Below are 25,944 nucleotides of genomic sequence, written 5' to 3' on the forward strand. Positions count from 1 at the left end.
CGCTGGCATTTGCCTGCCCTGCCTCCTGCTCCACTGCCCCAGGGAGAAGGGGATGGAGCCACACTCAGGGATAGCAGGAAGCCCTGCCTGCCAGCAGGATTTAGCAGGGAAGGGACCCCAGCCTGGTCTCCCACACTGCAAGCAGGAAGGTCACCAGCAGGGGAAGGAAGCAGCACATGGCCCCGCTCCAACCTCTGCTGCCTACAGGGCAATCAGCCAAGGTCTGAGGGCTGCCCAAACCCCCTGGGCCCCAGCCCTGTCACCACAGAGAGTGGCACATGCCCAATGCCAATGTCACGGGGGGTGGCACCAGGGGCTCTCCAAAGCAGGGCTGCACCAAGCAAGGGCCCAGAGAGAGACATTCACACCAGCTTGAAAGAATATTTTATTTCAGCAAAGCAAAAGAAGTGCCAGCTGCCACACAGAAAGTGAGCAGCACAACACAGTCAGTGCCCACGCCAAAGAGTCTTTCATGGCTGGTTGTAACCACCTCTGCCTAATAAGGGTCCTTCCTCCATCTCCAGAGGCTTTTTTCAGTTCAGAAAATGGTCATGTCAAGTCTGCACTTGCAAGTAAACCTGAGGAAAAAGGGCAGTCACTGCACATCCATCTTTTCTGGCTTAAGTGATGCCATGAATTCCTTGTACTCCTCAGGATAGAAGTTCTTGTACACATTGATCTTTCTCTTGATCTGTTTAGGAGTATCCTGGTAGTAGTTCTTCTCATCTCGAGCCATTTCCTGTGACAAAGGAAAGGGCAAGTCAGAGGAGCAGCCCCAAGAGCAAACACCAGCCCATCCCACCCACGCCGGCGCAATCACTGCCTGACTCAGACAGGGGCCTGGCCACGGTTCAGAGCACTGTTTTCCCTTAACAATCAGCTGACTGCAGAACAGGATCGAGGACAGAGGATCAGCAATTCCCATCCTGCAGAAGGTCCAGGAGCAGGGACTCCCTGGGTTCTCCTTGCCCTGGGGCAGCCAGGCCATACCTTGTAGTTCTCCCCGTGGTTCTGTATCATGTACCGCACGTAGTCAATGAGGTCCCGGGACAGTGTGTTCGACTTCTTCTCGGGGAGGCTGGCCTCATATTCCATCTCTAGGCAGAGCACAGAGGCAGCATGAAGAGGGGAAGGAAGCAGCACCTCCACAGAGGTCCTCAGCCTCTCCCCAAGGTCAAGCCTGGCCATGCTGCAGACTCTTACTGCACAGCTTGGCTGTTCACATGCGCAGGGACACTTCCCAGCATGATGGTGCAGGGAAATGGACAAGACAAGAGCCCTCTGCATGGGCTGCAGGCATCCAGGCCTGTGCTCCAGCTCCTCTCCAGCTCACACAACGAGGAGAGGGTCCTTTCTGCCCAGGCTGTAGAGTGTGACTGCCCAGAGCTACCCAGCCCACCACTAAGACATGCTGGGTACTTAGCCATGGCTTCTCGTCACCCTGGTGCCACACACCAACACAGTTTCACAGTGGCAAGAGCCCTCTTGGGGCTGCAAGGACAGATCCTGCAAGAAAGGCAGCCCAGGAGAGAATCACAGAATCATTAGGATTGGAAGGGCCCACTAGAGATCACCCATTCCAACTCCCCTGCTAAGGCAGGGTCACCTGGAGGAGGTGACACAGGAGTGTTTGGAATGTCTCTAAAGAGGGAGGCTCCACACCCTCCCTGGGCAGCTGTTCCAGTGCTCTGCCACCTTGAATGGGGAGAAGGTTTTTCCTCATGTTGAAGTGGAGATTGTTGTGTTTTAGTTTATGGACATTAGTCCTTGAAAAAGAAATTCAAGAGACAGATCCAGAGGAACGGTCCTGCTCCAGCCAACTGCTGCCCAGGGCATGCTCCTCCACAGGCCCACGAGCCTGGACAAGAAGTAACACCCTTCCCTGCCCCTGGCACAGCACAGAGAGATAAAATAACCCCCAGGGCCTTGGGAGAACACCCCATGCAGCACTGACCGTTCACCACGTACGGCTTCCGCACTATTTTCTTTCCTGACTGCTGTCCACTGCTTTCCGCTTCCATCCCCTGCGTTACACGAGACAAAAGAATACTCAAGAAAAGTCCATTTGGAAGAGTGCTGTGACCCCACACATTGCTCCCAAAACTCCAGACCGCTTGTACACGGCTGCAAGGACCAGGAAATCTCAGCTGGCTTAAGCAGAGCCTTATTTGTGACATTAAAAGGGTTCGTAGGCCAGTCTGTCATCTCAGCAATGCTGCCTGAACAGAGACAAACAGAATAGAGACACTCCACTCCTCTTTTTTCCCTTGAGTGGGACCTTTGTGGAGCCACTTTCCACCTGGCAGCGCTGCTCAGAGATGCTGATGGGCCGTGCTGGCACTGCTGGGCACAAAGAGCCCTTCTTTGTTATCAGCAACAACTTGGCTACGGCGTTCCCAACCCCACCTGTCTCTGTCAAGTCCCAGGAGACGATGCTATTTAAATTTGTTCTAAAGTCCATTATGTCTCCGTGGTGCTGCAGCACGTTCCCACGCCAGGATTTTGGTGAGAAAAGTACATACACCAAGAAAAGAAACAGCGTCCACCTCCTGGGGACGGATCCAGAGCCACTTGCCCCATGCTCTGAGGGTGGTTGCTCTCCACGCTGCTTTCTCCACCCCCCCACAGCCCCCACAGAGGTGCAGCCCCCGCCGGGACCCTCCGGCCCCACCACACTTACCGGCTTCTTCGGGATGGGGACGGCCTTGTTGGGGTCCGCGGACAGGCCCATCTCGGCCAGGTTCTGCGCCACCGACTTGCTCGGGTCCCAGGCATGGCGGATGTGCGAGCTGCGTGGGGGCAAGGGACATTACGGCCGTGCTCCCTCTCCCCACTGCACGCGCTGCAGGTCCCCCGTGGGGCGCCCGCTCCCGCCCGCCCTCCGCCCTTGCCCCCCGTGCCCGTGCCCCCGGCGCTCACCAGGCGATGCGGGGCGCGGCGCGGCGGCGGGCGCTGCGATAGAGGCGCTTGCGGTTGAGGTTGTAGGAGTATTTGTGCCGCCGGCTCTTCCCCTTCGCCTTCGGCATGGCGGGCCCACGTGGGTGTCCGAGCGGCAGGGCCCCCTGGGCTGCCGGCCGCGCCGCGGGGCACCACGGGAAGTGTAGTCCGGTACCGCGGAGCCGCTCGGTGGGTGTGCTGTATCGGACTACACCCCCCGGCATGCACTGCGCAGGGGGCGGGGGTACGGCAGCCGGGAGGGGCCGCCGCTGTCACCTTCGCCATGGCGGCCGGGCCGCCCCCGCCGCTGGATCCCCCAGTGCTGCCCACGTTCAGAGAGGAGGGATTCGGGGACAAGTTCCTGCGCAAGACCCGCGAGAACCCCCTGGTGCCCCTCGGTGAGGGCGGGACGGGGGGGGACGGTGCTGAGTGAGGGCCGGGGCTTGCGGGCCGGTGGCGGGTGGGTCCCTCATGAGCCCCGGCCGGGCGGGCACGGCCCGGGTGTGGGGGTGCTGTGGAAGCGCGGGGGGAGCTGCTTCTTTCTCACAGCCCCGTCCTTCCCCCAGGCTGCCTCTGCACTGTCGGCGTCCTGACCTACGGCCTGATCAGCTTCAAGAGGGGCAACACCCGCCGGTCCCAGCTGATGATGCGGGCGCGTATCCTGGCCCAGGGCTTCACCTTCGCGGCCCTGCTGGGGGGCATGGTGGTCACGGCCCTGAAATCCAGACAGTGACCGCGGACAGGAGAGGAGCTGCAGCCGCAGGCCAGCGCCCACCACCTCCGGACGGATCCTGGCTGCAGATGGAGTTTTTTGAGGGACTGTCGGGATGTCTTGGTGGAGCCACTGATGGAGAGGCTCTGTAGTCCAGAGCACTGGAAATGGGGTGAATACACTCAGTGATTATCCTGAAATTTGGGCCATGGCATTTTTTTGATTCCTTGAGGGCTTATCCTGCCACACCAACGTTGTGTCACTAAGGCTCATTACCCCTGTCAGAACTCATCCCTTCTTGGTCACAGCCTGCTAAAATCATGTCCTCTGGGTTGTGGTCTGCACTGAGGTGTGGCTTTAGTCAGGCAGTGCACCAGCATTTGAAAAATGAGCTGCCCAGGTAGGAAGGAACAGCTGCTTATGGCTCGGTCTTGGCAGGACAGAGTCCATAAGCAGCAGGGGAGCAGTTTGGGGAGGATGTGTAACCTGTTCGATTGCAACTGGTGAGTAATAAAGTGAATTGCAGCAAGATTGTGACTGATACTGGATTGCAGAGCGTTGAGAAGCCACAACAGTAATCAGTGTAGGGAGGAAAGGGAGGGGGCACAGCTGCCTTAGAGTTGTGGTGATGCAAACAGGGCATGAGAGATGAAACTCCCTGTGAAAACAAGTTGGGAACTCGTGATTCTGAAACAGGGCCTGGCTGAGTTCTCTGGGATGTGCTGCTGCTTCAGCCTTCCCCTCCCCTCGCTCCTGTTTTTTCCTGTAGGATGTGCTGCTCCTCCAGCCCCATCCTTCCCATAGGAGGCCTTATGGCTGTGGGTTCTCCAGAACACAGCACGTGTGTCCCTAATGCACAGACAACAGTGCCCCGTAGGATTGGAGATGTCGGTTTATTGTAACAGATAATTTGGACAGTCACAGAAACTAAAGCCGAGGGGATGTAGAAGAGCTGTGGGCACGGCTCCCCGGGAGCTGCCCCGGCCTCACATGGAGCACATGGCATCTGGGGGACCCAGGGCCTGGCTGCCTGCAGGGCCTGGAGGAACAGCACGGGAAGGGGGCGCACTGTCCCCCCAGAAGCAGCCAGAGGTGCTTCCCACTGCTCTGCAGGGAAAGGCAGAGGCAGGCAGCCAAGTCCCAAGGTGTCCTGCAGCATGGCAGAGCTGCCTACACATGCTGGAGGGCAGAGGGACCAGGCAGGAGTGATCAGCTCTATGGGCAGAGGGACACAATCCCAACACACACCATCAAGTGACTCCCTACGCACCCATTTCCCTTCCCAGCCCATTGCTGAGCCCGTGCCCCAGAGCCACAGGTGCCCAACCATCCCCCTAATGGCTGCAGCAGCAGCACACGTGACATTCCTGGCTCTGGAGCCACAACTGCAGGGCAGGACAGCTCTGCACACTTGGGCCCTGCAGTGAGGCTCAAGCGTTTTGTGGGCTCTGCTCCATGTGCCTCCAGCTGCTGCAAGCCTTTTCCAAGCTCCCAAACCCTGGGCACGAGCTCAAGGCTGTCCCTCTCCTGCTACTCAGGAGTTGTGCAGGTTCCCAGGGTTGGTGTCAGCCCTGCCAAGCAGAGGAGAGAAAGCCAGTGTTCAGGCAGGGAGCGGGACTGAGGCATCTCCCCACAATGCCTTAGGTGGGCAAAGCCAGGGAGCTGAGCAGCTGCAGACAGATGTGCAGGGTGTTCTCAGGGACAAGCCCCAGCACCAGAATTCTGCCCAACCCTCCTTCCTGGGTTAGGAAGCTGGGGGAGCTTGCCCTGACCCACAGCAGCTGGACCTTCCTACCTCCTTCCCTGCAACCACACAGCCTCCATCTCCCCTTCTAATAGCAGAGAAAGGAGCAGAGCAAAGCCAGGGGCTCTCAAAGCCTGGCATCCCACATTCCCAACTGCTGGTGGTCATGAAAGAGGGACAGAAAACATCCTGCACACTCACTCCATGGCCCTTCCCCAGTGCCCTGCAGCACCATACTGCCAGCACTGCAGGACAGATGGGACACGGACACTGGAACCGCATCAGCTTTTTGGGGTGCACAACCAGGCTGGACCCCATTGGAATCCCTGCCTCAGGGATAGGACTGAGGCCCAAACACAGGGCTGCCAGGACAGCCACAGGCAGGTTTATTCCCAGCACAGGGGTGAGGTGGGCAACAGGGTGGGATATTCCCTACTCTCTCAGCCAGGCCCCCGCACACAACCTCCTGCAAAGCCAGGTCGGGGCTTCCTCCTTAACTCAGCTCTGCCATCCAGTGCCGCTTCCCAGGGAAATGCCACAGTGATTTATAAATAAGTGTAAAAAGAGACCGATGCACCTTTTAAGCAAAGGAAAACCATGGGGAGAGTTACAACCAGTGACTCGAGCACAGCTGAGGCGCAGACCAGGGAGCAGGCAGCGGGAGGCCCGTGCTGGGCCGGCCCCTGGAGCCACCCGGCTCAGTGATCCCGGCCGTGCCCGCGGTGCTCCCGCCTGTGCCAGGCACAGCTAGCGGGACAGGGGCGTCTGTTTCAGGGAGATGAGCACCGAGCGCATCCGCGAGACATCCTTGCTCTGCTTGCTGCTCTTGGGGTTGAAATCACACAGCTGGGCCACCTTCTCCCACTCAGAGCCCGGGGTCTCCTCCTTGGACTCCTTCAGGAATGCTTCCTCTGAGGCCCTGCAGAGGCATTGAGCATTGTCACTGGCAGAACCCTTTTCAAGGAGGTTCTCCCCTTGTGTCCCTGCTTCCTATCCCCTTGCTCCAGACAATGAGCTAAGTGTCCTCTGGGAGCCAGAGACACGCGATGCTCAAGGCTGCTGTTGGCTGCACTCACCCAAGACATCATTCATCCAGGGGTGCTGGGATGTCCACGTGCTCCCAAGACTTCTCCATCCCCCAACAGCCCCAAAAAGGCTTAAGAGCCCACAGCTTTGCTTCTTCAAACAGCTCCCACAGGGGCATTCCAGGAGCTCCACTTGCCTCCTAAGACTCCACCATTCAGAGACGCTCAGCTGCGTCATTCTCCCTCTGAGACCTCACCGGAGCCCAGGACCTCCCAGACCCCCCTCCCCTTGGCTGGGCAGCCAGTGCTGGGGCAGGGACCCCCAGAGCCTGCAGGGCAGGATACGGTGTGTAAGAGGCACATACACGTAGCCAATGACATCGGCGTCCGGCTGCTGGTAAAAGGCTTTGTCAGCGATCCTACCCCGGGCACAGAGAGAGAGAGAGCGGAGCGGAGCGACAGGCAGGCAGAGGGTTAGAAAGAGAGAACAGAGGGGGTTAGTCCTCCCAAAGAGTGTGACCCACATATCGCAGCACCAGGAGAACCTGGAGCCCAATCCTGCCCCCCTGCGATGCCCATGCAGGGGCAGGAGGCACTGAGATCCCAGGGTGATCCCAGGGTGATCCCAACCAAAGTGGCTCTGCACAGCCACCAGAGCCACTCCAAGCCCTGGGGCCTCTCCCCTTGCTTGGCAAAGCTCCGTCCTGCAGGGCTGGGCCCCACTGTGGGGAAAAAGGCCCCCAGACTACCCAGAAAGGCAGATCTGGCTGAACAGCAGCTCCCATTATAGTCTCATGGCCGTACTGACCCCAACATACCTATTGTTTGCCCGGTTCTTCTCCATCTGCTCATTCTGACGGAGGTTCCACTCCTCCAGGTCCTTCTTGGCCTTCTCACGCCATTCCTGCTCAGTCACCTTCGATGCCGCATCTAAGGCCAGAGTGAGACAGAGCCCATCAGCCACGCTGGCACCCACTGGGTGTGCTGGGCAGCCCCTCAGCAGGCAGGGCACCTGTCCCCAGTCTCCACCAGTACTGGCCAAAAGGCACCACTGCTCCAAGGACAGCAGATCTTTGGCAGGGGCACAAGACACTTCTCTGGGATGCATTAGGTGAGGGACCCACATAACGTGGCCCAACTGCCACGTTATGAGGCGCCACAAGCATGGCCACACATGGCCTTGGGTCCTCACCCAGCTCCTCCAGGCGCTTCTTCTGCTCCTCCCTCCATTTGCGGATGCTCTCAGGTTCCTGGGTCAGCCGGTCAGCCTTGGCTATGGCTGCATAGGCATCCGTGGGACCGTTGGACTCCTGCAGGACATGAGCACCTTGCCATCAGCACCAGCTTTTCCCACAGCCCAGCCCAGCCATCTCCAAGGGCTGGTAGGGATCAGGATTCCACACTCCCAGCACTGACAAGCCAAGATCAGAGGTAGGAAGGGTGATGGACTGCAACATCTGGGACAGAATCCCCCAATGCATTGCTCAAGCTGCTGTTCCAGCTCCTATCCTTAAGCCATGTCATCTAAATATACTTCCCAGCATTCCCCTCCTTGCCTTGCTGCTCACTGCCATCACAGCTGTTGCATCCTCTGGGCAGCCCCACAGCACAGGACAGCCACTGGCCTTGGGACACACTCCCAGGGATTCTCAGGGATTCCCTGTCCCTCAGCAGGGCCAAGTCAGCCCCGGGACTGAGCTGCTTCCCTCGCTCCTGTGCCGAGCTGCCGCATGGCCCCGCCTGGCTCAGCACCTCCCACAACACCTTCCTGGCCAGGATGCTCAGTCATGCTGACACCAAGCTCAGAGATGGGATTATGGCTTTCTCCAAGATCCCCAATCTAATTAAGTCTGTCCCATTACTGATGTGATTATCAACCTGTAAGCCAGGCACGGGCCGTGCAGACGCCCCATTGCCAAGCACCAAGTGAGGTGAAGAACTTGTCAGATGCTGGCACAGGGTCTCCTGTAGCCAGCAGAGCTGGGCTTCAGGCTCCCAGAGGAAGCTGAGACACAGGTGGGCTCCCCCCCAAACACCTCTGGCCATGGGGCAAGTGGTTTTCATGGGAGATGCTGCCAAGACAGCAAAGCACGTGTTCCATGGCAGCCCTGCCCTGGCTCTGGCCTCTGCCAAGAGATGCTCCTGCCTGCCCCAGATATCTCCAGAAGCTACCCAGGCTGGAGAGAGGGGCCTTCCATGGAGAATGGAGGATTTGTCACCTGCTCTTAGGGCCCAGGCACTCCTTCATGGCACAGGCCACCTGCAAACAGATGTGGGGCAGGTCATGGCAGGTGGGACACATCTTCTCTTCAAAGAGAATGGAGCAGCCAGGACTCCCTCAGGAGACCCAGACCTTTCCAGGAGCACCGTAGCTGTTCTGCAGCTGGATAGCAAATTCCAGTCAAAACTGGGGGCAGAGCAGCAGAGTGCTGGCCCCACACCCACCACACACTCCCTTAGCAGCCCTGGGCCAGGGAAGGGCTGAGCTCTCACCTGAAACACATCTCCGTTGACAGTGGCTCCTCCATTCTGGAAACCAGCTGGAGAAAAAGGAAGAGAGAAAGAAGAATACAACTATGGCAGCTGCAGGTGATCTCAGTGGGGCTAGAGTTCATGAAAACCGAAGCAAATCAGTTCCTGGGAGTTCGTCTGTGCCATTTCCAGCCCAGCACACCCATCCACAACACTCCCAGTGCCCTGTCCTTGGTGGGTTCCAGCGAGCACCTCTCACTCTCCCACACAAGCCTCTCCAGGCATTTATGTCTTTATGGTGCTTTCACTGGTGTTTTATCTTATCTGAAGATTAGGGAAACTTCCAGGCATGGACACAGGCTGCTGCTCTGACTGAAGAGACACAACCTGACCAAACCCCACCTGCAGAGGCTGCTGATGGACACAGAATCTGCCAGCTGAGTGCTGAGGCAACTCCCCAGAGACAGGGCCTATGGAAATACTCCATGTGCTCCACCAAGAGAGGAGGGCATGGATGCAGGCCAAGGTCCTTGAGAGCCCACCTGGGATGACCTGCAAGGTCAGGGCTGGGAATGAAGCACCACTGAAGCCCCAGAGAACTGCACACCAGGGTCACAATGCCAGCCCCAGGCAGGGGGCTTTGCTGCCGGGAGAGAAGAGGCTTTGGAGGAGTCACACTCCAGGCCCTAAGCTCTCCCCAGTGACCAGCACAGGCCTTCTCCTGGCTAGCCAGCTACAGGCACAGCCACAGTGTAGCTCTGTCCCCATGGTGCTCACCCCCACGACTACACCCAGCTCCAGCCTGTCTGACTGCATTTATCACTGTGGCTGTCAACAATTCTCAAGGCCCAGATCTGCCTCCACGGCCCTGTGTGCACAGCAGTGAAACCACTGCTCCACAGCCAGCATGAGGAGACCCTGTGGGGCTGAAGTAGGGGAAGGAATCAGAGCCCAGTGGCAGCAGCATCCCTATGTCCATGCAGAGAGCAGATCCCTGAGCCCCTGCACACTGGAGGCAAGACATCAGGATTAGCACATTCTACTTGCAGGGCCTGGGACCACAGTGTTCTAAATGGGAATCTCTTCCATTTTGCACCCCAAAGGGCTACCCTGTCTGCAGGGACAGTGACAAGGCTGTCACTGCTCCTCAGTTCCGCCTGGATGCCTTCTACATTGCCATAGCTGGGGGCACTGAGACATGGAGATGGGAGTCCATCCAGCCTGGGGAACCCAGCCTGGGCACATGGGAGAAAAACTGCCCCATGGCCAGCACATCCCAGCTCAGTATTCACGCCATATTCTGATGTTCGAGAAGCCCTTTGGGCCCAAGCACAGGCGCAGACAGCCCTTACTGGGCTGCCAGCCGAGCCCACCGGGACACCCCATCCCCTGCCCATGGAGTGCGGGACGGACCCCATCACCCACGGGGGGGCCGTCCGTCCCACGGGGAACCCCAGTCCCGCAGGGGTGCGGCCCGGGGGACCCTTCCCCACCCTTGGAATAGGAAGGGCACAGACCCCCGTTCCCCCACGGGGGTGGCAGCCCCTCGTGCCCGCCGGGGCCGCAGCCAGGCGGTCCCCGCGGCCGTGCCCGCCTGGCGCTCACCCTGTTCCGGCGGGGCCCCCTGCCCGCCCGGGGCGGTGGCCGCTTCGCCGTCGGTCGGCCCGAAGCCCTCGTCGTTCTCGATGCCCGCGATCTCGCTCTCCTGCTGGGCCAGGAAGGCGGCGGCCGGGTCCTCCTCGGCGCCGGCGCCCTCAGACGAGGAAAAAAAGCCGAAATCGTCGGCCATGTCCGGCCCGCCCGCGCCGCTCCCGCTCCGGCTACGCGGCTTGTCTGGGCTGGGCCCGACTGTGCCCGGGAGGAGCCGCCGCTGTCACTGCGGCGGAGGGCGGAGCGGCCGCGCTGACATCAGCGCCGGGGCGGCCCCGCGGTCGTGCAGCGGGCGAGGCGGGCGTGGGATGCCCAGCTGCTCCTCCCGGAGCTCAGCGGGCTGCAGTGTCCCCGCGCCGGCCCCGCACGCTGGGGCTCGTGGCTGCGGGTGGGAGCGGGGACCCCTCAAGACCCCCTCCATCTTGGCGGCTGCCGCCATCTTGGGCGCAGGGCACGGGGAGCGCCGGGCGGGATCCTCCCGGCGGGACCAAAGGTACCGGGCAGGGCCCACCCGGTGTCCGGCAGCCCCCGCGGAGACCGGAACACAACCGGCTCCCGAGGGTCTCCGGCTCATAACCCACTAGCCCTCTCGGGTTCAGAGCCCTCTCCCACAGCCACTGGCAGACCCGCCGGTCCCCAGCCAGGTCCGGGAACACCCGAGCCGTGCTCGGCACACTTCGGAACTCTTCGTGTGCCCGCTGGGAACAACCGAGCAGCGCTCGGCACATTTCGGAACTCTTCGGGCGCTCGCCGGGAATACCCGAGCGAGGCCAACCCCTCCGATGGGATTCGGGCGTTTCCGGAGGAGCGCGAGAGCCCTTCGGGTGTCTCCGGAGCGCGGCCGAGCGGCTCCGGCCGATAAACAGCCATTGGCCGCTCGGCGCCGCGCCGGGGCGGAAGTGTGGGCGGGTGGCGTCACTTCCGGAGAGTGACGGCTCGGCGGGTCAGAGGCGGCGGCAAAATGGCGGCGCCTGAGGAGCGGGAGCTGACGGCGGAACAGACCGAGAAGCTGCTGCAGTTCCAGGTGCCGCGTCCGGGGGGGCCCGCGCCGGCCGGCGGGAGCGCAGGAGGCGGTGCATGGGCACGGAACGGGCTGGGCTGGGCGCGCCCCGCCGGCGCTGGGGGGTACGGGGTGCGCAGAGCCGGGTAGGCCTGTCCTGGAGCCGCCCCGCCGGTGCGGGGGTGTCGGGCCGGGCCCGAGGGGAGGCGGAGAGGAGAGAGACCAGTGGTCCCGGTGCTGGCGGGGGCGAGTGAGACCCCCGTGCGCCGAGTGCTTCACCGGGAGTGTTCTGTCATCGCCGCCCGGGCAGGCGGGACGTGGCTGCTGAATAAACCTCCCACGGGAAAAAACTCCTCGGTAAGTCCCGGCCAGTTTAATTAGTATGAAAAGTTCCCTTGTCGCAGCGGGAGAGCGCTTTCGGTCACCTCGGGAGGGTTGTCCAGGGCGTTTCTGTGAACGTGGCTCCTGAGAACGCCGTTCCTGCCCCTCACGGTTCGGTAACGCCACTGGAGACTGTAATGATCTGGTCTGTATCTGCTGCACAACACGGGCTGAGTCGCTTAACCTCTGGTTTGCCGAGGCCTCGGGGCTGTGCAGCAGCTGGGTGATCATAAAACCAATCTGTAGATGTGGTTTATTGGGGAGAAAACAGCTCTGGGCAGCTGAAATACTTGAAGCTCAGTGAGGAGTAATTAAACGTGCTGAGCAATGAAAATTACCTTCAGGTGTCCTGTGTTTGTTTCTGAGCTGTGGCATCCCTTGGATTGCAGGGGTCTCTTACAGAGACAGAGTTTACTTTTAGGAGTGTTTTGTTTGATTTTGTTGCTTTATATTTGGCTTTTTGTTTTGGTTTTTTTTTTAAGGCTGTGCTTTGGGTTTTTGGTGTGATGTAACTGTGGGTTTATAGGGCTTAAAGGGCCTCCAGAGGCATCCAGCCCTGCCTTCCCCAGGTGAGATGGGGCAGCTGTTCTTCATTCCAGACAAGGACGTGCCAGGCCTTTGCCTCTGAGTCAGGGGAACTCACAACTCCCCTGAGTTAATTGGTGAATTAATACACTGAAGTGTTTTCCCATGACTGGGCCTGTGAGGTAACTTGTTTTACACACATCCCCTCTAAATCCACCCAAGGAGCGGAGCAGTGTTAGCCCTTGGTGGCTGGTGGGGAGATGAGGTTTGTGCAGCACTGACAGACACGCAAAAGGTCCCATTCTCAGCTTCCATTCTCTTGTTGTGAGACATCCCAGTGCTTACTCATGTGCTGAATCTGGACAGATAGGACCAGCTGCTCTCACCAGTGCCCCTGTTGCTATTTTCAAACCCCTGTGGGCAGCTGTGAAACTAAAGAATCCTATTTCCCGGTGTTGCCAGGAAATGCTACCTGGTGTTGCCATGGACTGGGGGGAGGAGAAAGAAGGATTCATGTTTTATTCCAGCTGCTTGTCCAGCCCTGGTTTGAGGCAGAGGGAAATGCTCCTCAGGCTGTAAAGGGAGGGACGGTTTTCTGTTAGGAGACAGCTGTGGTCCAGAAGGCTTGGATACCAGGATCCCCGTTCTTCTGTCCTGTGGGGTGTGTGGGATCAGCTTTCACCAGGGCTCTGCTATTCACAGACTGGTGATTCCTTCTCCTCTGATACTTCACACCTGGCTGAAAGGGACTCAGGTGTGTGGTCCTGCTTGTTCCTTTGGAAGTAAATCAGTCCTCCTGGAAGAGGGTTTTTTTTCTCTTGGAGTCTGATAAAGAGCATTTGGTGTTAGGAGAGGAGGGAAGAATCTCACTAAAATAATTTGTACATTGCTTCAGAACATTGCTGCAGTCAGCTGGGAAACCCTTCAGGGATCCCTGCTGTCTTTCAGGGAACACTTCACTTTTTTAAAAGATAACTTTACACTTTGTTGTGATGTACCATCATAAGTAATTTATACAATATTCCGTGGTGGCAGAGCATTGTACTTCCTTAGAAGATTATGTGCCACTGCAGTGTGACTGAAGCAGGAGAGTGGACTGGGAAAGAAGGGAGGATGACGGGAATGAGGTAAGGAATAGCAGAAGGCCCTCAGTTAAATGGAGAGTCAGAGGGAAGCATGGAGCAAGAGCTGCCAGTCACCCAGCAAACAGCTGTTGGGGGTGAAGATGCTGTTGCCCTCAAGTATTTATCCTCCTTCTGCTGGAAATGGCTCCCTCCCAGGCAGAGGTGAGTCCCTGCTGCTGTATCGTGGCCTGAGCCTTTGGGCACAGTCCTGTGTTAGTGCCTGCTCTGCATTAATTCCACTGATGTGTGTGATAGGTTCTGTAGTGCTCTACAAACAGCTTGGCTGGCAGAATGCTGAAGCCAGCAGCTTCCTTCTTGTGGACAGGGCTGGAATAGGGCAGCTGTCTGCACCCTGCTGGGGCAGGTTAGTGAAAAAAAAAAAAAAAACAAAACAGTTAGGAGAGAGAACTGGGATAAACGTGAATTGAAAGCAACAAAGCCTCTTGCAGGCTTTCAGTCTCCCATTTGCTGCTGGAGCATTGGCTAATAATGTAAAGGAATAAAAGCATCTAAATTTTTCATCTGTCAAGACTTTGCTGTCTTGACATCAGTAGAGAGAAGCTTGATGTGAGCAGCTTATGAAAGCTGTGGAGATACAGTTCATTTGGGAGATGGAAGAAATGGCAGAGCAGCTTTTGTAGGATGTGATTATTGATCTGTGCCCATTACATTTGGGCTGATGTCTGATGTTATAATATGCTAATGTAAAGTAATGGAGTGTTATTTGCAAAGGAAAGAGTTGGCACTCAAGATACTATCTCTGACTTCAGCTGGGGAAAACAGAATGCTCAGGGCTGGGTACGACTGATTTAGGGGAAGGAGGAAATATGAAACTCCAGCATCTTTCCTGCTCAGTGTATCGATCAAAACCCTCATAAAGGCATTTTGTAAAATGCAACGAGAAACTCTTGGTGAAGGCTTTTTCCCAGTTTGAAATCAGATGTTCTTTACCCTTGGAAACATAATTCTCTGGAATTTGGCAGTGGGTTGGGAAGTAAGGGCAGTGCCAGTTAGTCCTGTGGATTTGCATCTCGTGCTGTGTTTCAACATCAGAGTGTATCTGCAGAGGCAACAGTTTCGTAAGTCCAGTTTACAACCTTTGTCCACTCCGGGCTCTTCCTTCTGCCTCTGGAGAATGGAATTGTACTTTCCACTGCTTCAGTATTGAGAAGGTTCTGGGCAGTCTCAAAGCTGAGAGATGCAAATGATTCTCTCCAGCAATTGCTTCACTCTGTTTTGAGTGGTGTTTGAGGAGGCACTATTGAACTGTCCTGGCATTTGTGGAACTTAATATTTTGTTTTCTAAATATTAGCCACTGTCTTGAGCTTGGATCTACATTTATTTGAAGGTTTGAGGGTGCTGGTTTAATGGGACTCGTTTTAACTACTGGAGACCTTATCTTTTTATTACTTACTGTCTGCATAATGCATGTGCTCTTTGAGGCAGCTGAGAGACCCCAGTAAGGAGGAGACCAGCAGCAAGGTCTGAAGATACTGTTTGTTCTTTTAGCCCTGATGATGCTAAGAACGTGCTCTTTTGACATGTGCATAACCCAATTTGCAGCTGAACGGGGTTCACCAGAAATGCTGTTAAGTTGTGCAGTGGAAATGATGTGTTTCAAGTTTCTGATCAGTTTCCTTAACTGAGGTGAAGCAGCTCTTGGAGGGTCCTGGGACAGCAGTAGGAATGTCTTTGGGGTGATAATGACCAGTATCAGTGTTTGCCAGCAAGAGCTGCCTGAGCTGACAGTTGAACTGTCCTGCCGTTCCTTACGTGGGGTGCGGGTCATTCTGAACTGTGCTGTGTCCTGTGGAGCCTGTCAGAGTAACAGTCAACAGGGTGCTGGGTTTTCAAAGATGCCTTTGCACAGGCAATTTTTTCCTGCAGTGTTTAATTGTGCAGCTTCATTGATCAGATGAGTGGTGGGAGTGCTCGGGGTGTGAGTGCGCTGTGTGCTCAGGGTGGTTTTGTCACTTCTGCTTTGTGTTGAGAGCAGCTGAATTAAGATGCTGAGGAAAAAAGACAGTAAATTCATCTCCCTGGAGAACTCTTGTTCTCAGGCTGAGATATGACCGGCAGCTGCCTGGTGAGGGATGATGGTTGGGAAGGGTGAGGTTGACTGGTTGTGGTGTCTCTGTGGAGCTCAGGAGGTCTTGCAAATGCTGCAGTGATTCAGTGCTTGTTAAATGCTTGTTGATAGTTCTGCTGCTTTCTGACCTAAAACCGCTGAAGCGTTTTGCATAATTTAAAAGGCGGGGGTTTGCTCAGTCATGTTATTAGTGCTGAGATCTAATCTTGGCATTAAGAAACAAAGGTGTGAATGAGCTTCTGAATCTTGTAAACTTTGCAACCACCAGCAGAATTTCCAGGGTGTTGAGGAATGGTGATCAGAAGGTTTTTCAAGGCTTACGCACGTTGTGACTCCATTGTAAAATCAATTAACTGAGTAAATTGCACGTGCCTAAAAAGGCAATTAAGTGCCTTCTGTAGGAAGGTTAAAAAATAAATAAAATCAGAAGAAAAAAAGAATAAAGTCAGCATACAAAACTTAAATTTTACTCTGATGCACATCTTTAAAGCAAGGTAGCTAAACTAAAACACTAAATCCTGAAGCTGAGTGATAATTAAAGGTATTCTGACAGCAACAGCTAAGTTCAGTGAGCTTCATTTCTTCTATGAAATCCAATTCTGTAGTGTTCCCTTGCAAGGCTTGCTGCAGACTTACTTTTTAATAAATATTTATACACCACTGGGTAGTGACTTTGAAGTGCTTCTTTCTGAGCTACTGCAGTGACAGTTAGCAATGCTTTAAACAGTCTGGTTGGTTCTATGCAGCAGAATGAAACAATGATTTTTGCCTGGGAGACTGGGGAAAAGGTGCTCTGTGGAGACTTGTGACAAAGAAGCCAAGAAATGCTCAAAAGTTTGAGCTGAGCCAGGGACTGAATAAGGCATTTGTCCACTGTGTTACTTGGGTGGAAATAGCATGTGGAATGTATGAATGGGGGCAGGGAAGGGAATAGATGCATCATCCTTCTCCAATAAAAAAGCCAATTCTGTGCATTTTTAAACGGTCATCCTGTCAGTAGTGCCTCTTGGGCTTCTAAAGGAGGCAAGGAAAATGTCTGTTCAGACACCTTACAGCGAGTGCTGTGGGGAGAGATGTGTTTCTGTGGCACAGTGACAGGGATGTTCACGTCAGCAAAGGTTTGTCTTCATTCAGGAGGTGTTGATGTGGCTTCCTGTAACAACAGACACAATTGTTTGATCTATTGTGAAGAAATTCCGATTGACACGGGGTTAAAATTGCCCAGTGACTTTGAAGTTGGGCGGGTATTTGGATTGTGTTTTCTGTTTCGGGGCCTGTCTATGTTGAACCGGGTTTGGGGTTTTTACTACAGATTCCCCTGTGATGCTGGAAACACCGCCTTCACTACTGCTTGGCTCGTTTTGGTTTTAGTCTCTGTTTATGCTGGCAGTGAGTGAAGTCATGGTTATCTTGGGTATTCAGAAATGCTTTGTCTGTATTTCAAGTTTGAGGTGGTTTGAGGGCACTGGCCCAGCACATCCTTCCAGAGTGGAACCTGTGGGCATTATTGCATTAAACTCTTGGCTGTGCTGAGTGCAGTTGTAGTAACAGACCTTGGGCACACTGGGAATTGGATGATGCTGGAAGAGGGCAAAGGCCTGTTTGAGGCCTCCTGTGTGCTTACAGATTTGGATTGGCTCGGGTTGCTCTGCTCTTAGAGCAATGAGTGTTGTGGTAACTCCCGGCTCTGCTCACGTATTGCAAAGAACAGTAAAAATACAGCACTTCCCTGGCACTCATCTGCTTTTACTCTCCTTCTTTAGGACTTGACTGGCATAGAGTCCATGGACCAATGTCGCCATACACTGGAGCAGCACAACTGGAACATAGAGGTACCACTGAAAATAAGATTTGTAGCAGCTTGCAAGTACCTGGATTAAACAGAGCCCTCTGTGGGGAGGGGGGTCCTTACCAGTAAGAGGAATCTGTCCATCCCTGAATTTACTCAAGTAGCTCTTTAAAACAGCATCTCCACACATCTGGAGAGGTTTCAGCCAAATGCAGCAGAGTCATTACAGCTGCAAACAATCCCTTGACTGGCACCTCATGTGGCCTCCCATGGAGCCTGTGTGCTGGCTGCCATGGAGAAGGCTTTCCATATGGAAAAGAGCACTGGTGGCTGCTCTTTGTGCTTATCCAGTGCTCCAGGCTCTGGACAAGGAATACCCACTGCTAGTGTCCAAAGTATAGAAAAGATAAAATGTCTGAAACCTCCCTTTGCTCTTTCTTGTGTCAAAGGCAGCTGTGCAGGACCGACTGAATGAGCAAGAGGGTGTCCCAAGTGTCTTTAATCCTCCTCCATCACGGCCGTTGCAGGTCAATACAGCCGACCACAGGATCTACAGCTACGTTGTCTCAAGGCCACAGCCAAGGGCAAGTTATCTTACAGTGGATTTTGTCCTGCTTCTTGGGTGACTCTTCATGAATAGCAGAACTTGCAAGCAGGGAAAAGACTTGTTTTCTTTGCATGCTGTAAACTCCTTTCTAAATATTTTATCTTCTGAAAACAAAATGTAGAGCTGTTCCTTCAGCCTCTGTTGCTGCTGCAGAGATTTTCCCCGTGGCAATTCACACTCGAGTGTGAGGACCTTTTTTTGTGTTGTGGACCATTTACTACGGTGTAGTAAAGCCTTTTGATCAGTTCAATTGGGACAAAGGACTGTCCCCTCCATCTGGCAGTGATAATGTTTTCCTTATTGGAACCCTCCCTTAAATGTGTATTCATTAGAATACAGCATCAATTACTTGCTTTAATGTTTCAGAAATTAATTTGCATGAGCACCTGTGAGACTCAGTGCTGCAATCTTTTTGAATAGTTAAGAAAATCATCACAGAGCAAAACCATTAGTCAGTGAGGCCAGTTTTCAGATGTCACATTGAATTCTGAGTGAACCACATTAGTCACATTTGATTTGACATGTCTGAAGCCACGAACTGTTGCTGAGCTGTTTTTTTCCGTGGTTGGAACACTGATACCCGACATGATGCTTGGTGCTGGTGGGCACTTTGCTGGAGTGGGCCTGTTCCAGGTGTAGAGACTGTTCTAATTCTTTATTTGTCGTTGCAGGGCCTGTTAGGATGGGGTTACTACTTCATAATGCTTCCATTCCGATTTACCTATTACACATTACTTGATATATTTAGGTAAGTCCTTGTTTGTGCTGGCTCACATTGACTGCGTGAAGGCACACGCTAGCTCAGATCCAGCTGTACCTCTGTCACTTGAATCTTTAAGTCTCATGGCAGATTTTCCATTTGTTTGCTCAAGTGGCATTATCTGTAGCCTTGTAAAGTCCCTACGTGGTTTAGTAACAAATAAATCTTACTGCAGAGAAAAAGAGCAACTTGCAGCTCGGTAAATGAAGTATTTAATTGGAGTTCTAACTCCACAGAACTTCGCAGTCTGAGTGCCACACAAGGGGGTTGCAAAACAGTGTCCTGCTGGCTGATGTTCTTGTACAAACATCAGAATTGTGTCCCTTTGGGCTGGGCTGCAGGTTAACCTGCCATAATCTCTCTGTTATTTGGCAAACCCCAAACTGTAAACACTTCTGCCTTTTCCCCTTTGGTGTCTGTCTCCTCTTATCCTTTAACCACCCCACAGGGCTAATTCCTCTTGCCTCCTTACACTGATAAAGGGAAAAGGGAATGGTAAAGGTGGTAAATAGCCAGCAGTCCTGTCGTCTGCACTGCTTTGGCAGTTTCCCCTGTTGTTTTACCTTTCTTTTCCTTTTACATTGAACTTTGGAAATGTCTTTATCTTCTATACATCAGTAGAACTAAACAACACCAATATCTGCCTTTCAGTGAAGTTTTTTTCAGCCTCAGAGGAATGACAGTTTCACTGTACTCCTAGTTTAATGTTCTCTTTCTGCAGATCTTTGCACCCCAGAACTGTTAGTTCTGCATTAGCAGAAATGCAGTTCTCAGTGTTATCTGGACAAAACCGTGTGGCTTTTAACAGCCCATCTTTGACTAAATTCCTTGAACCTCCTCCTACTGTTGGTGTGGCTTATGTCTGACACTTCAGAGGAAGTTGAAACTGTTTAATCACAGAACTTCGATCCTTGCTGATGCCTGGCATGAGATACGTGACTGGGGGGTGTTTCTGTAGCAGTGGTATCAGTTTGGAGCAGGTGACAGTTTAGGTTGAGATTACAAAAGTTCAAGCGTCTCAGCTGTGACTTTTTTCCTCTTTATGAATCCCAGTGACTGTCTGTGGAAAAGAAAACCTGTTCTTCAGAAAGTCAGTGAGCTGAATTTGCAGTGTCCTTTGCTTCCTTCCTAGGTTTGCTCTGCGTTTTATACGCCCCGATCCTCGTAGTCGGGTCACTGACCCAGTGGGTGACATTATTTCGTTTATTCATATGTTTGAGGAAAAATATGGGAGGATACACCCTGTCTTCTACCAGGGAACTTACAGCCAGGTCAGTGTCACGTGTTGGTGCATAGATCCTGGGGAGGTGGAGAGTGGGGATTTTGCCAGATGGTATCAGGGCCTACATGGCAAAATTGCTTTTCATCTAAAGCCCAGCATTTGTCCCAAACTCTCTTAATAGGGTAATGGAAAGGTAGTGAACAAGTGTGTTGGAAAACCAGTGTCTGCCAGGCTTGATGTTTTGCCAAGCCTACCAAGTTGGAAAGCAAAGCTGCTCTGGCTGTTCCTCGACCGTCTGTGTGACTCTGTAGCCGACAGTTTTTCTTTGTAATCCTGCCTTTGTTTTCATAAACTGGTGTGCTGTGCCAGAGTCTGTCCTTCTGTTCACCAAGTTGGGATTGACTGCCTGGGCTTGTATCATAATGCAACTTCAGAACAATGCAGAGCCTCAAAATTGAGAGGGAACCCCCAAGAAATTCTGGGAGATAAGTGTTCCATATATCAAATCTGGGGGTACTCCCTGTAGAAGACAAAGTGTCCCTATGGACACTGCCTCTTCCACAGCTTCTCTCAGCCTGGCCAAGGGAAGGACCTTCTGCAGTGCATCCCAGCAGACAGTTGGATCAGCACTGCTTCCCAAGTGCCAGGGAAGAATGTGGAGTTCGTGTCTGCTCCACGCTGCATGGAGATGGAGCTCATCGCCTCCACAGCTCTTCCAGGCTCCTCCGTCTTGCCTGGAATCCAAACTTAAATAACCTTGAAATGATTAGGCTACCAAAACTCACTACCAGTAAAACAGGGAGCTTATTGTGCACTTATCCTGTGGTCTTGTTAAGAAATGCTCTTGGGTGGGTGGAATCCAGAGACTGTAGATGCAAAAAAGGGAGGTATTTTTCCTTAGGGTTTTTTGAGGGGGCCTGCAGCATTGTTGCATTACCTTTTTTTAGTAGAAATTTCATTTGGTGTGATCTGAAGGTTCTGTCCTGTACAGGCTCAAGTGGAGAGCTCAGCCTTAGCTGCTGTGAGTCTGAGGGGTGAAGGAGGGTTCTTCACTACCAGCTGAGTCTGGCAAGGCAGCTGGGGTGCCCATCCCTTTGTTTGCCTCCCTGGATTCACTCTGAGTTCAGTGTTCTCCAAAGCCACATCCCGAGAGGATGTGAAAAAACACCACTGTCACCCTCTCAAATGAGGGTTTATTCAGAAGGTCTGAGAGGTTCCCCCTCCACTGCTGCTTTGTTAAAACCATACTGGTGGCGGAGTAATGGCTTGGGTCACACAAGCCTTGTGGGTGCTGCTTTCCTCTTGCCCAGAGACCCTGTAACCTCACTTCCTGTCCTCTTATGCCAAGGCACTGAACGATGCCAAGCGGGAGCTGCGCTTCCTGTTGGTTTATCTTCATGGAGATGACCACCAAGACACAGATGAGTTTTGCCGGTAGGTAGGAGAGCTTTCCAAATAGTTGTCTTTGTACTTTGCGTGCAGCTTCACTAACACAGTCTCTTCTCATCCCCCAGCAATACACTGTGTGCACCTGAGGTCATCACCCTCATCAACACTAGAATGCTCTTCTGGGCCTGTTCAACCAATAAACCAGAGGGATACAGAGGTGAGTGTGTCCCTCCCAGGCTTTATCTGTTTCCTCTTGTCTCTGGAACAAGCCAAATGCCTTTTGACAAATTTACAGGTGTCAGACACACTGTTGGGTTCTATGCAAGCAGGCAAGAGATTTTGGGATTGCGTGGCAAAATACATATTGGTTTCTGTGGGATATCTCAGAGGGCCTGTTTGGCCACCAGGGCCACCAAATACATGGTGATGTTCACCTCCTCTGTTCCATATGTTTCTGGGCAGTCTTAGTTGTGTGCTCTTTGCTGTGGGCATTCAAGCTGCTTTCAGTGCCTTGTCAATGGGAGTGGGTGGGTGTGTGCTGGGGATAAACTGAGTGCAGAAACAAATATCCGACTAGCTGTGTCCTGTGATGCCTGAGGCCAGGACAGACTTGTTAGGTGCATTCTTTCTCTTTCACATCCAGTCTCTGTGTCTCCTCAAAAGTCCACAGTTAAGTCCTTTTAAGTCTTGGTACCTGGCTTGACAGCATTTTGGTAAGGTTTTGCTGTAATTGGAGTCCTTTCCCAAAGTTCTCTTCTTGCCTCCTGTGTCCCTTTCACCCTTCCTGTTTCATGACAGGGAGTCCAGGAGTTCTGGAATAAATTTGGCTCACTCTTGGCTCCACAATTCCAGCTCCCAGCTATTGGCACCTTGAGGGAATGGCCCTCTGTGGAGACAGTCTCTGACTTACTGCTGTTGCGTTGCTGCATTGCTCTGGAGTCACAGCCTGGAAAGCAGAGCTGGAAGGGGTTGTGGGGTCCCCTGATTTCCTTTGGAGGGCTCCATTGGTAATGATGGCTCAAGTTACGTGATGTTTTAAGGAAGGGATCAACAGCCATAAATGAGCAGTAACTTAAAGCCTCTAATCTGCTCCATTCCCTCTTTCAGACAGAGCCTGGCTCCAACAAAACCAACCTAAGTTTGTTCAGAAATATCCAGAATGGGCATTACCATCTTCTGAAGTCCAGCCATCCCTAATCACCTTAGCGTTTCCCTGCATCTGACCTGTGTTTCTCTTCCTGCCATTTAAATCCAGGGCTTTGTCGCATTCTGAATGGACATTCAGAGCCATTTACTTCCTTCCTGCTTGAGTTAAAGTGCCTTTTTGGTTACTTGAAAGCTTGTTTTTTCCCCTCAGTCCCTGTGTTCCAAGGCACTTCCTCCCTTTGCTAAGTGATAGGGTTTAGTTTGACAAAACAGAGCCTGAGGCCTTTTCTGCCTTGGAGGAGAGATTGTCTGTGGAAGCTGCTTTCCTTGGCCCATGGTGATGGGAAGAGTTTGTGCTGTGCCCCTTGCTGACCCTTCTGGAGGTGGCAGTGATGTGTGTGGCTGTTCCCAGTGTCCCAGGCCCTGCGGGAGAACACATACCCATTCCTGGCCGTGATCATGCTGAAGGACCGCAGGATGACCGTGGTTGGGCGGCTGGAAGGTCTCATCCAGGCTGATGACCTCATCAACCAGCTGATGTTCATCATGGATGCCAATCAGACGTACCTGGTGTCTGAACGCCTGGAAAGGTAGGATGGGGCCTGAGCTCCAGTCATGCAGACCTTGTTGAGGCAGGCTGTGCTCTCTGTCCCCTTCCTCCTGCCAGACACCCTGATCAGCACATAGATCAGCATTCCTGATCTGTAACGTGGTCCCCGGCTCTCGCCTTCCCAATGGGATAATCGGTCCATAAATTCAGGCCACCCTATAGCCAGGGAGATGGATGTGTTGGGTACACAGTCCCACCACTGAAAGGTGGGTGTGAGTGCTCTGTTCTCTGCAATTGGGGCACACCTTTGGTGTGCTGGAGCTTTGCAGGGAGAGCTTGAACACTAGCCAGTAGGATCCGAGTGGGAGCAAAGGCATTGCAGGCAGGAGAGCTGGTGTCTGCAGCTGGTTGGTGGGTGTGTGCTGCTTCCTAGGCTGTCTGTGATGAGCTCTGGTTGCTCTTCTAGTGGGGCCTCACAAGCCCCTCATGACTCTTAGGGATGTGCAGGCTGCATCCAAAGTAGGATCCCGCCTTCCATCTGCTCCTCCTCTGCCCCACGGTCTCTGTGGGGACCTGGTAACACGTTCTGGTTTCTGAAAAGTGCAAGGAATTACCTGAAGGAGATAAAACTCATAAGAGTTTCAAGTATGAGGCAGAAATCCTGGGCACTGCTTTTGTGCCGTCTGTCAGCTCCGCTGAGCTGCAGTGGCTGAGAAGCCTTTTGAGTTCAGTTCCACCCACCCTGGGGAAGCAGTTTGTGTGTGAGGGACTGTGAGGACCCAGCTCTGCCTTTTGGAAGCTCCCAGTACTCGGATGCACTACTTGCTATGTGCTCCTATGAGTTTGAGGCTGTCCCTGCACCCTCGGGTCTACCCTCAGCTCACCAAGCCCTCGCTTTAGGGCCCGTGATCCCTGACCCCTTCCCACTCACGTTTGCAGGGAAGAGAGGAACCAAACCCAAGTCCTGAGGCAGCAGCAGGACGAGGCATATCTGGCATCCTTACGTGCGGACCAGGAAAAGGAGCGCAAGAAGAAGGAGGAAAGGGAGAGGAAGAAGAAGAAAGAGGAGGAAGTGCAGCAGCAAAAGCTAGCAGAGGAGAGGCGGCGACAGGTGAGAGCAGAGGGGCTGCTGGAGAGGCTGCTGTACCCTGCGGGAGGGATTACTCGTCACATCAGAGCTCCTGGTCTTGTGTGGGGCTCGAGTGTCCCTCGAGCCTCCCAGAGCAGCTCTGCTGAGGGGACAGGCGTAAAGGTCAGTTCAGAGCGCAGCCATTGCTCCTGCTCCCTCCTTGCTTTGCAGACGCTGCAGGAGGAGAAGGAGCGGAAGTCGGAATGCCTTCCTCCCGAGCCACATCCCGATGACCCGGAGAGTGTCAAGATCATTTTCAAACTGCCTAACGATTCCAGAGTGGAGCGGCGATTCCACTTCACACAGTCACTGACGGTGAGCTCGGGGCAGAGCTGATGGGCATTCCCGAGTGAGGGAATCAGGAGGCTTCCATGTGGCTCAGCAAAGCTTCGGTTTCCTTGCACTGTGACAAATGGTGACCTTTGCTGAGAGCCTTAGCAGGCATAGCTGCTCTTGGGTAAGGAGAGGTGTTGTGGGGCCTAGTCCCACCAGCTTGGGAGAGAGGAAAAAATGAAAGAAACTTTTTCCTTCTCAGTAAAAGCTGAAACTTCTAGTGGAAGGTATCTCTGCTTATGGTGGTGGGGTAGAACTAGATGATCTTTAAGGTCCCTTCCAACACGTATTTTTGTGTGATTCCATTGCTCCTTATTAAATAATGGTGTAGGAAAAGCCAGAAACAGTATCTGCACTCCTCAAGTGCTCTGTGACAACTCCTGTTTCAAAGTGTGCCAAGGAAACGGCTGTCTCAGGTCTACAATGCAGTGATGGTGCAAATTTGGTAGCGTTCCCCTGCGAGATGCCAGGGATTCCATGTGGCTGTGTCACTGCTCCCCCAGCTGGCAATTATTTCTGTGCTTCTTTCCCAGGTGATCCACGACTTCCTGTTCTCCTTGAAAGAAAGCCCTGAGAAGTTCCAGATTGAGGCCAACTTCCCTCGCCGTGTCCTGCCCTGCCTCCCTACAGAGGAGTGGCCCAACCCCCCCACGCTGCAGGAGGCCGGACTCAGCCACACGGAAGTCCTCTTTGTGCAGGACCTCACGGACGATTGACACTTCTTTTGGTTTTGTTTTTTGGTTTCTTTTTTGGTTTTGTTTTTGTTCTTGTTTTTTTTTTCCAGAAGACACAAAACGGAAAGAGAAATTCATATTATTATTATAATACAATATTTTTTTTAAAAGACTGCGTACAAACGAGGGATCAGAGACCACATGGCCCGTGCCAGCTGTGCTGCGTGTGTGCGCTGGCGAGAGGACGCGTGCGCACGGCCATCCCCTGCACCGGGGGGGGGGGACAGAGAGGGGGGAGCTGGTGTTGCCCCTCCACCTTCCCTGGCGAGGAACAGGAATGGCAGCTCTTGGTAATTACTGCTTTTATTGATGACAATAATAATAAAACCCCGACAACCTGACATCGCGTGAAGATTTGATACTCTGCTGCTCCCGAGAGACACAGGACCGAGCACCGGAACGTGCTGGGAGTGGGGTGGGGGGAAAGGGCTGGACACAATCTTTTCAGCTTCCCTCTCTGTATAAATACTGTTCTTTAATATTTCTCTTGCTTTGTAATGACCAAAGGAGAATGGGGTTGACTATAGTATTAACTTTTTGATAAAGAGCTGGTTCGATTCTTACCCGTGTGGGGTCTTGCCCAGGGTTCTTAGCCTGCGTAGTGTAATAAACTCTGCCTCTAGCA

General features: G+C 53.5%; 4 protein-coding genes across 6 annotated transcripts; 2 read left to right on the forward strand and 2 right to left on the reverse strand.

Annotated features, from left to right (window-relative positions):
* Window positions 1–372: 372 nt before the first annotated feature.
* On the reverse strand, window positions 373–3,073 carry NOP16 (NOP16 nucleolar protein). The gene is made up of 5 exons (XM_027896370.1): window positions 2,920–3,073; window positions 2,681–2,789; window positions 1,955–2,024; window positions 991–1,097; window positions 373–739 (listed from the first exon to the last, which is right to left on the reverse strand). Exons 1-5 carry the CDS (start codon window positions 3,024–3,026, stop codon window positions 596–598), a joined length of 537 nt encoding a protein of 178 aa, XP_027752171.1. The 5' UTR covers window positions 3,027–3,073; the 3' UTR covers window positions 373–595.
* A 105-nt stretch (window positions 3,074–3,178) lies between these two features.
* HIGD2A (HIG1 hypoxia inducible domain family member 2A) lies at window positions 3,179–3,931 on the forward strand. Its single transcript, XM_027896371.1, has 2 exons — window positions 3,179–3,335; window positions 3,504–3,931. The coding sequence occupies exons 1-2, from the start codon at window positions 3,221–3,223 to the stop codon at window positions 3,668–3,670; spliced, it is 282 nt and encodes a 93-aa protein (XP_027752172.1). The 5' UTR covers window positions 3,179–3,220; the 3' UTR covers window positions 3,671–3,931.
* A 592-nt stretch (window positions 3,932–4,523) lies between these two features.
* On the reverse strand, window positions 4,524–10,738 carry CLTB (clathrin light chain B). Of its 2 annotated transcripts, XM_027896377.1 has the most exons (6): window positions 10,496–10,738; window positions 8,912–8,958; window positions 7,611–7,728; window positions 7,237–7,348; window positions 6,784–6,837; window positions 4,524–6,312 (listed from the first exon to the last, which is right to left on the reverse strand). In XM_027896377.1, the coding sequence occupies exons 1-6, from the start codon at window positions 10,677–10,679 to the stop codon at window positions 6,141–6,143; spliced, it is 687 nt and encodes a 228-aa protein (XP_027752178.1). In that variant the 5' UTR covers window positions 10,680–10,738; the 3' UTR covers window positions 4,524–6,140. The 2 variants fall into 2 exon arrangements, with proteins under 2 accessions (XP_027752178.1, XP_027752179.1); XM_027896378.1 differs by lacking the exon at window positions 6,784–6,837.
* Window positions 10,739–10,914: 176 nt separating this feature from the next.
* Window positions 10,915–25,944, forward strand: FAF2 (Fas associated factor family member 2). 2 transcript variants are annotated; one of them, XM_027896372.1, is made up of 11 exons: window positions 10,915–11,564; window positions 17,424–17,492; window positions 17,899–18,033; window positions 18,728–18,804; window positions 19,949–20,087; window positions 21,387–21,472; window positions 21,553–21,644; window positions 22,986–23,163; window positions 24,063–24,234; window positions 24,424–24,567; window positions 25,119–25,944. In XM_027896372.1, exons 1-11 carry the CDS (start codon window positions 11,502–11,504, stop codon window positions 25,299–25,301), a joined length of 1,338 nt encoding a protein of 445 aa, XP_027752173.1. In that variant the 5' UTR covers window positions 10,915–11,501; the 3' UTR covers window positions 25,302–25,944. The 2 variants fall into 2 exon arrangements, with proteins under 2 accessions (XP_027752173.1, XP_027752174.1); XM_027896373.1 differs by lacking the exon at window positions 10,915–11,564 and adding an exon at window positions 11,928–12,490.

The sequence above is a fragment of the Empidonax traillii genome, unplaced genomic scaffold (assembly GCF_003031625.1).
Source record: "Empidonax traillii isolate 1590-97213 ecotype Southwest subspecies unplaced genomic scaffold, ASM303162v1 scaffold495:size1017845, whole genome shotgun sequence".
Classification (NCBI taxonomy): Eukaryota; Metazoa; Chordata; class Aves; order Passeriformes; family Tyrannidae; genus Empidonax; species Empidonax traillii.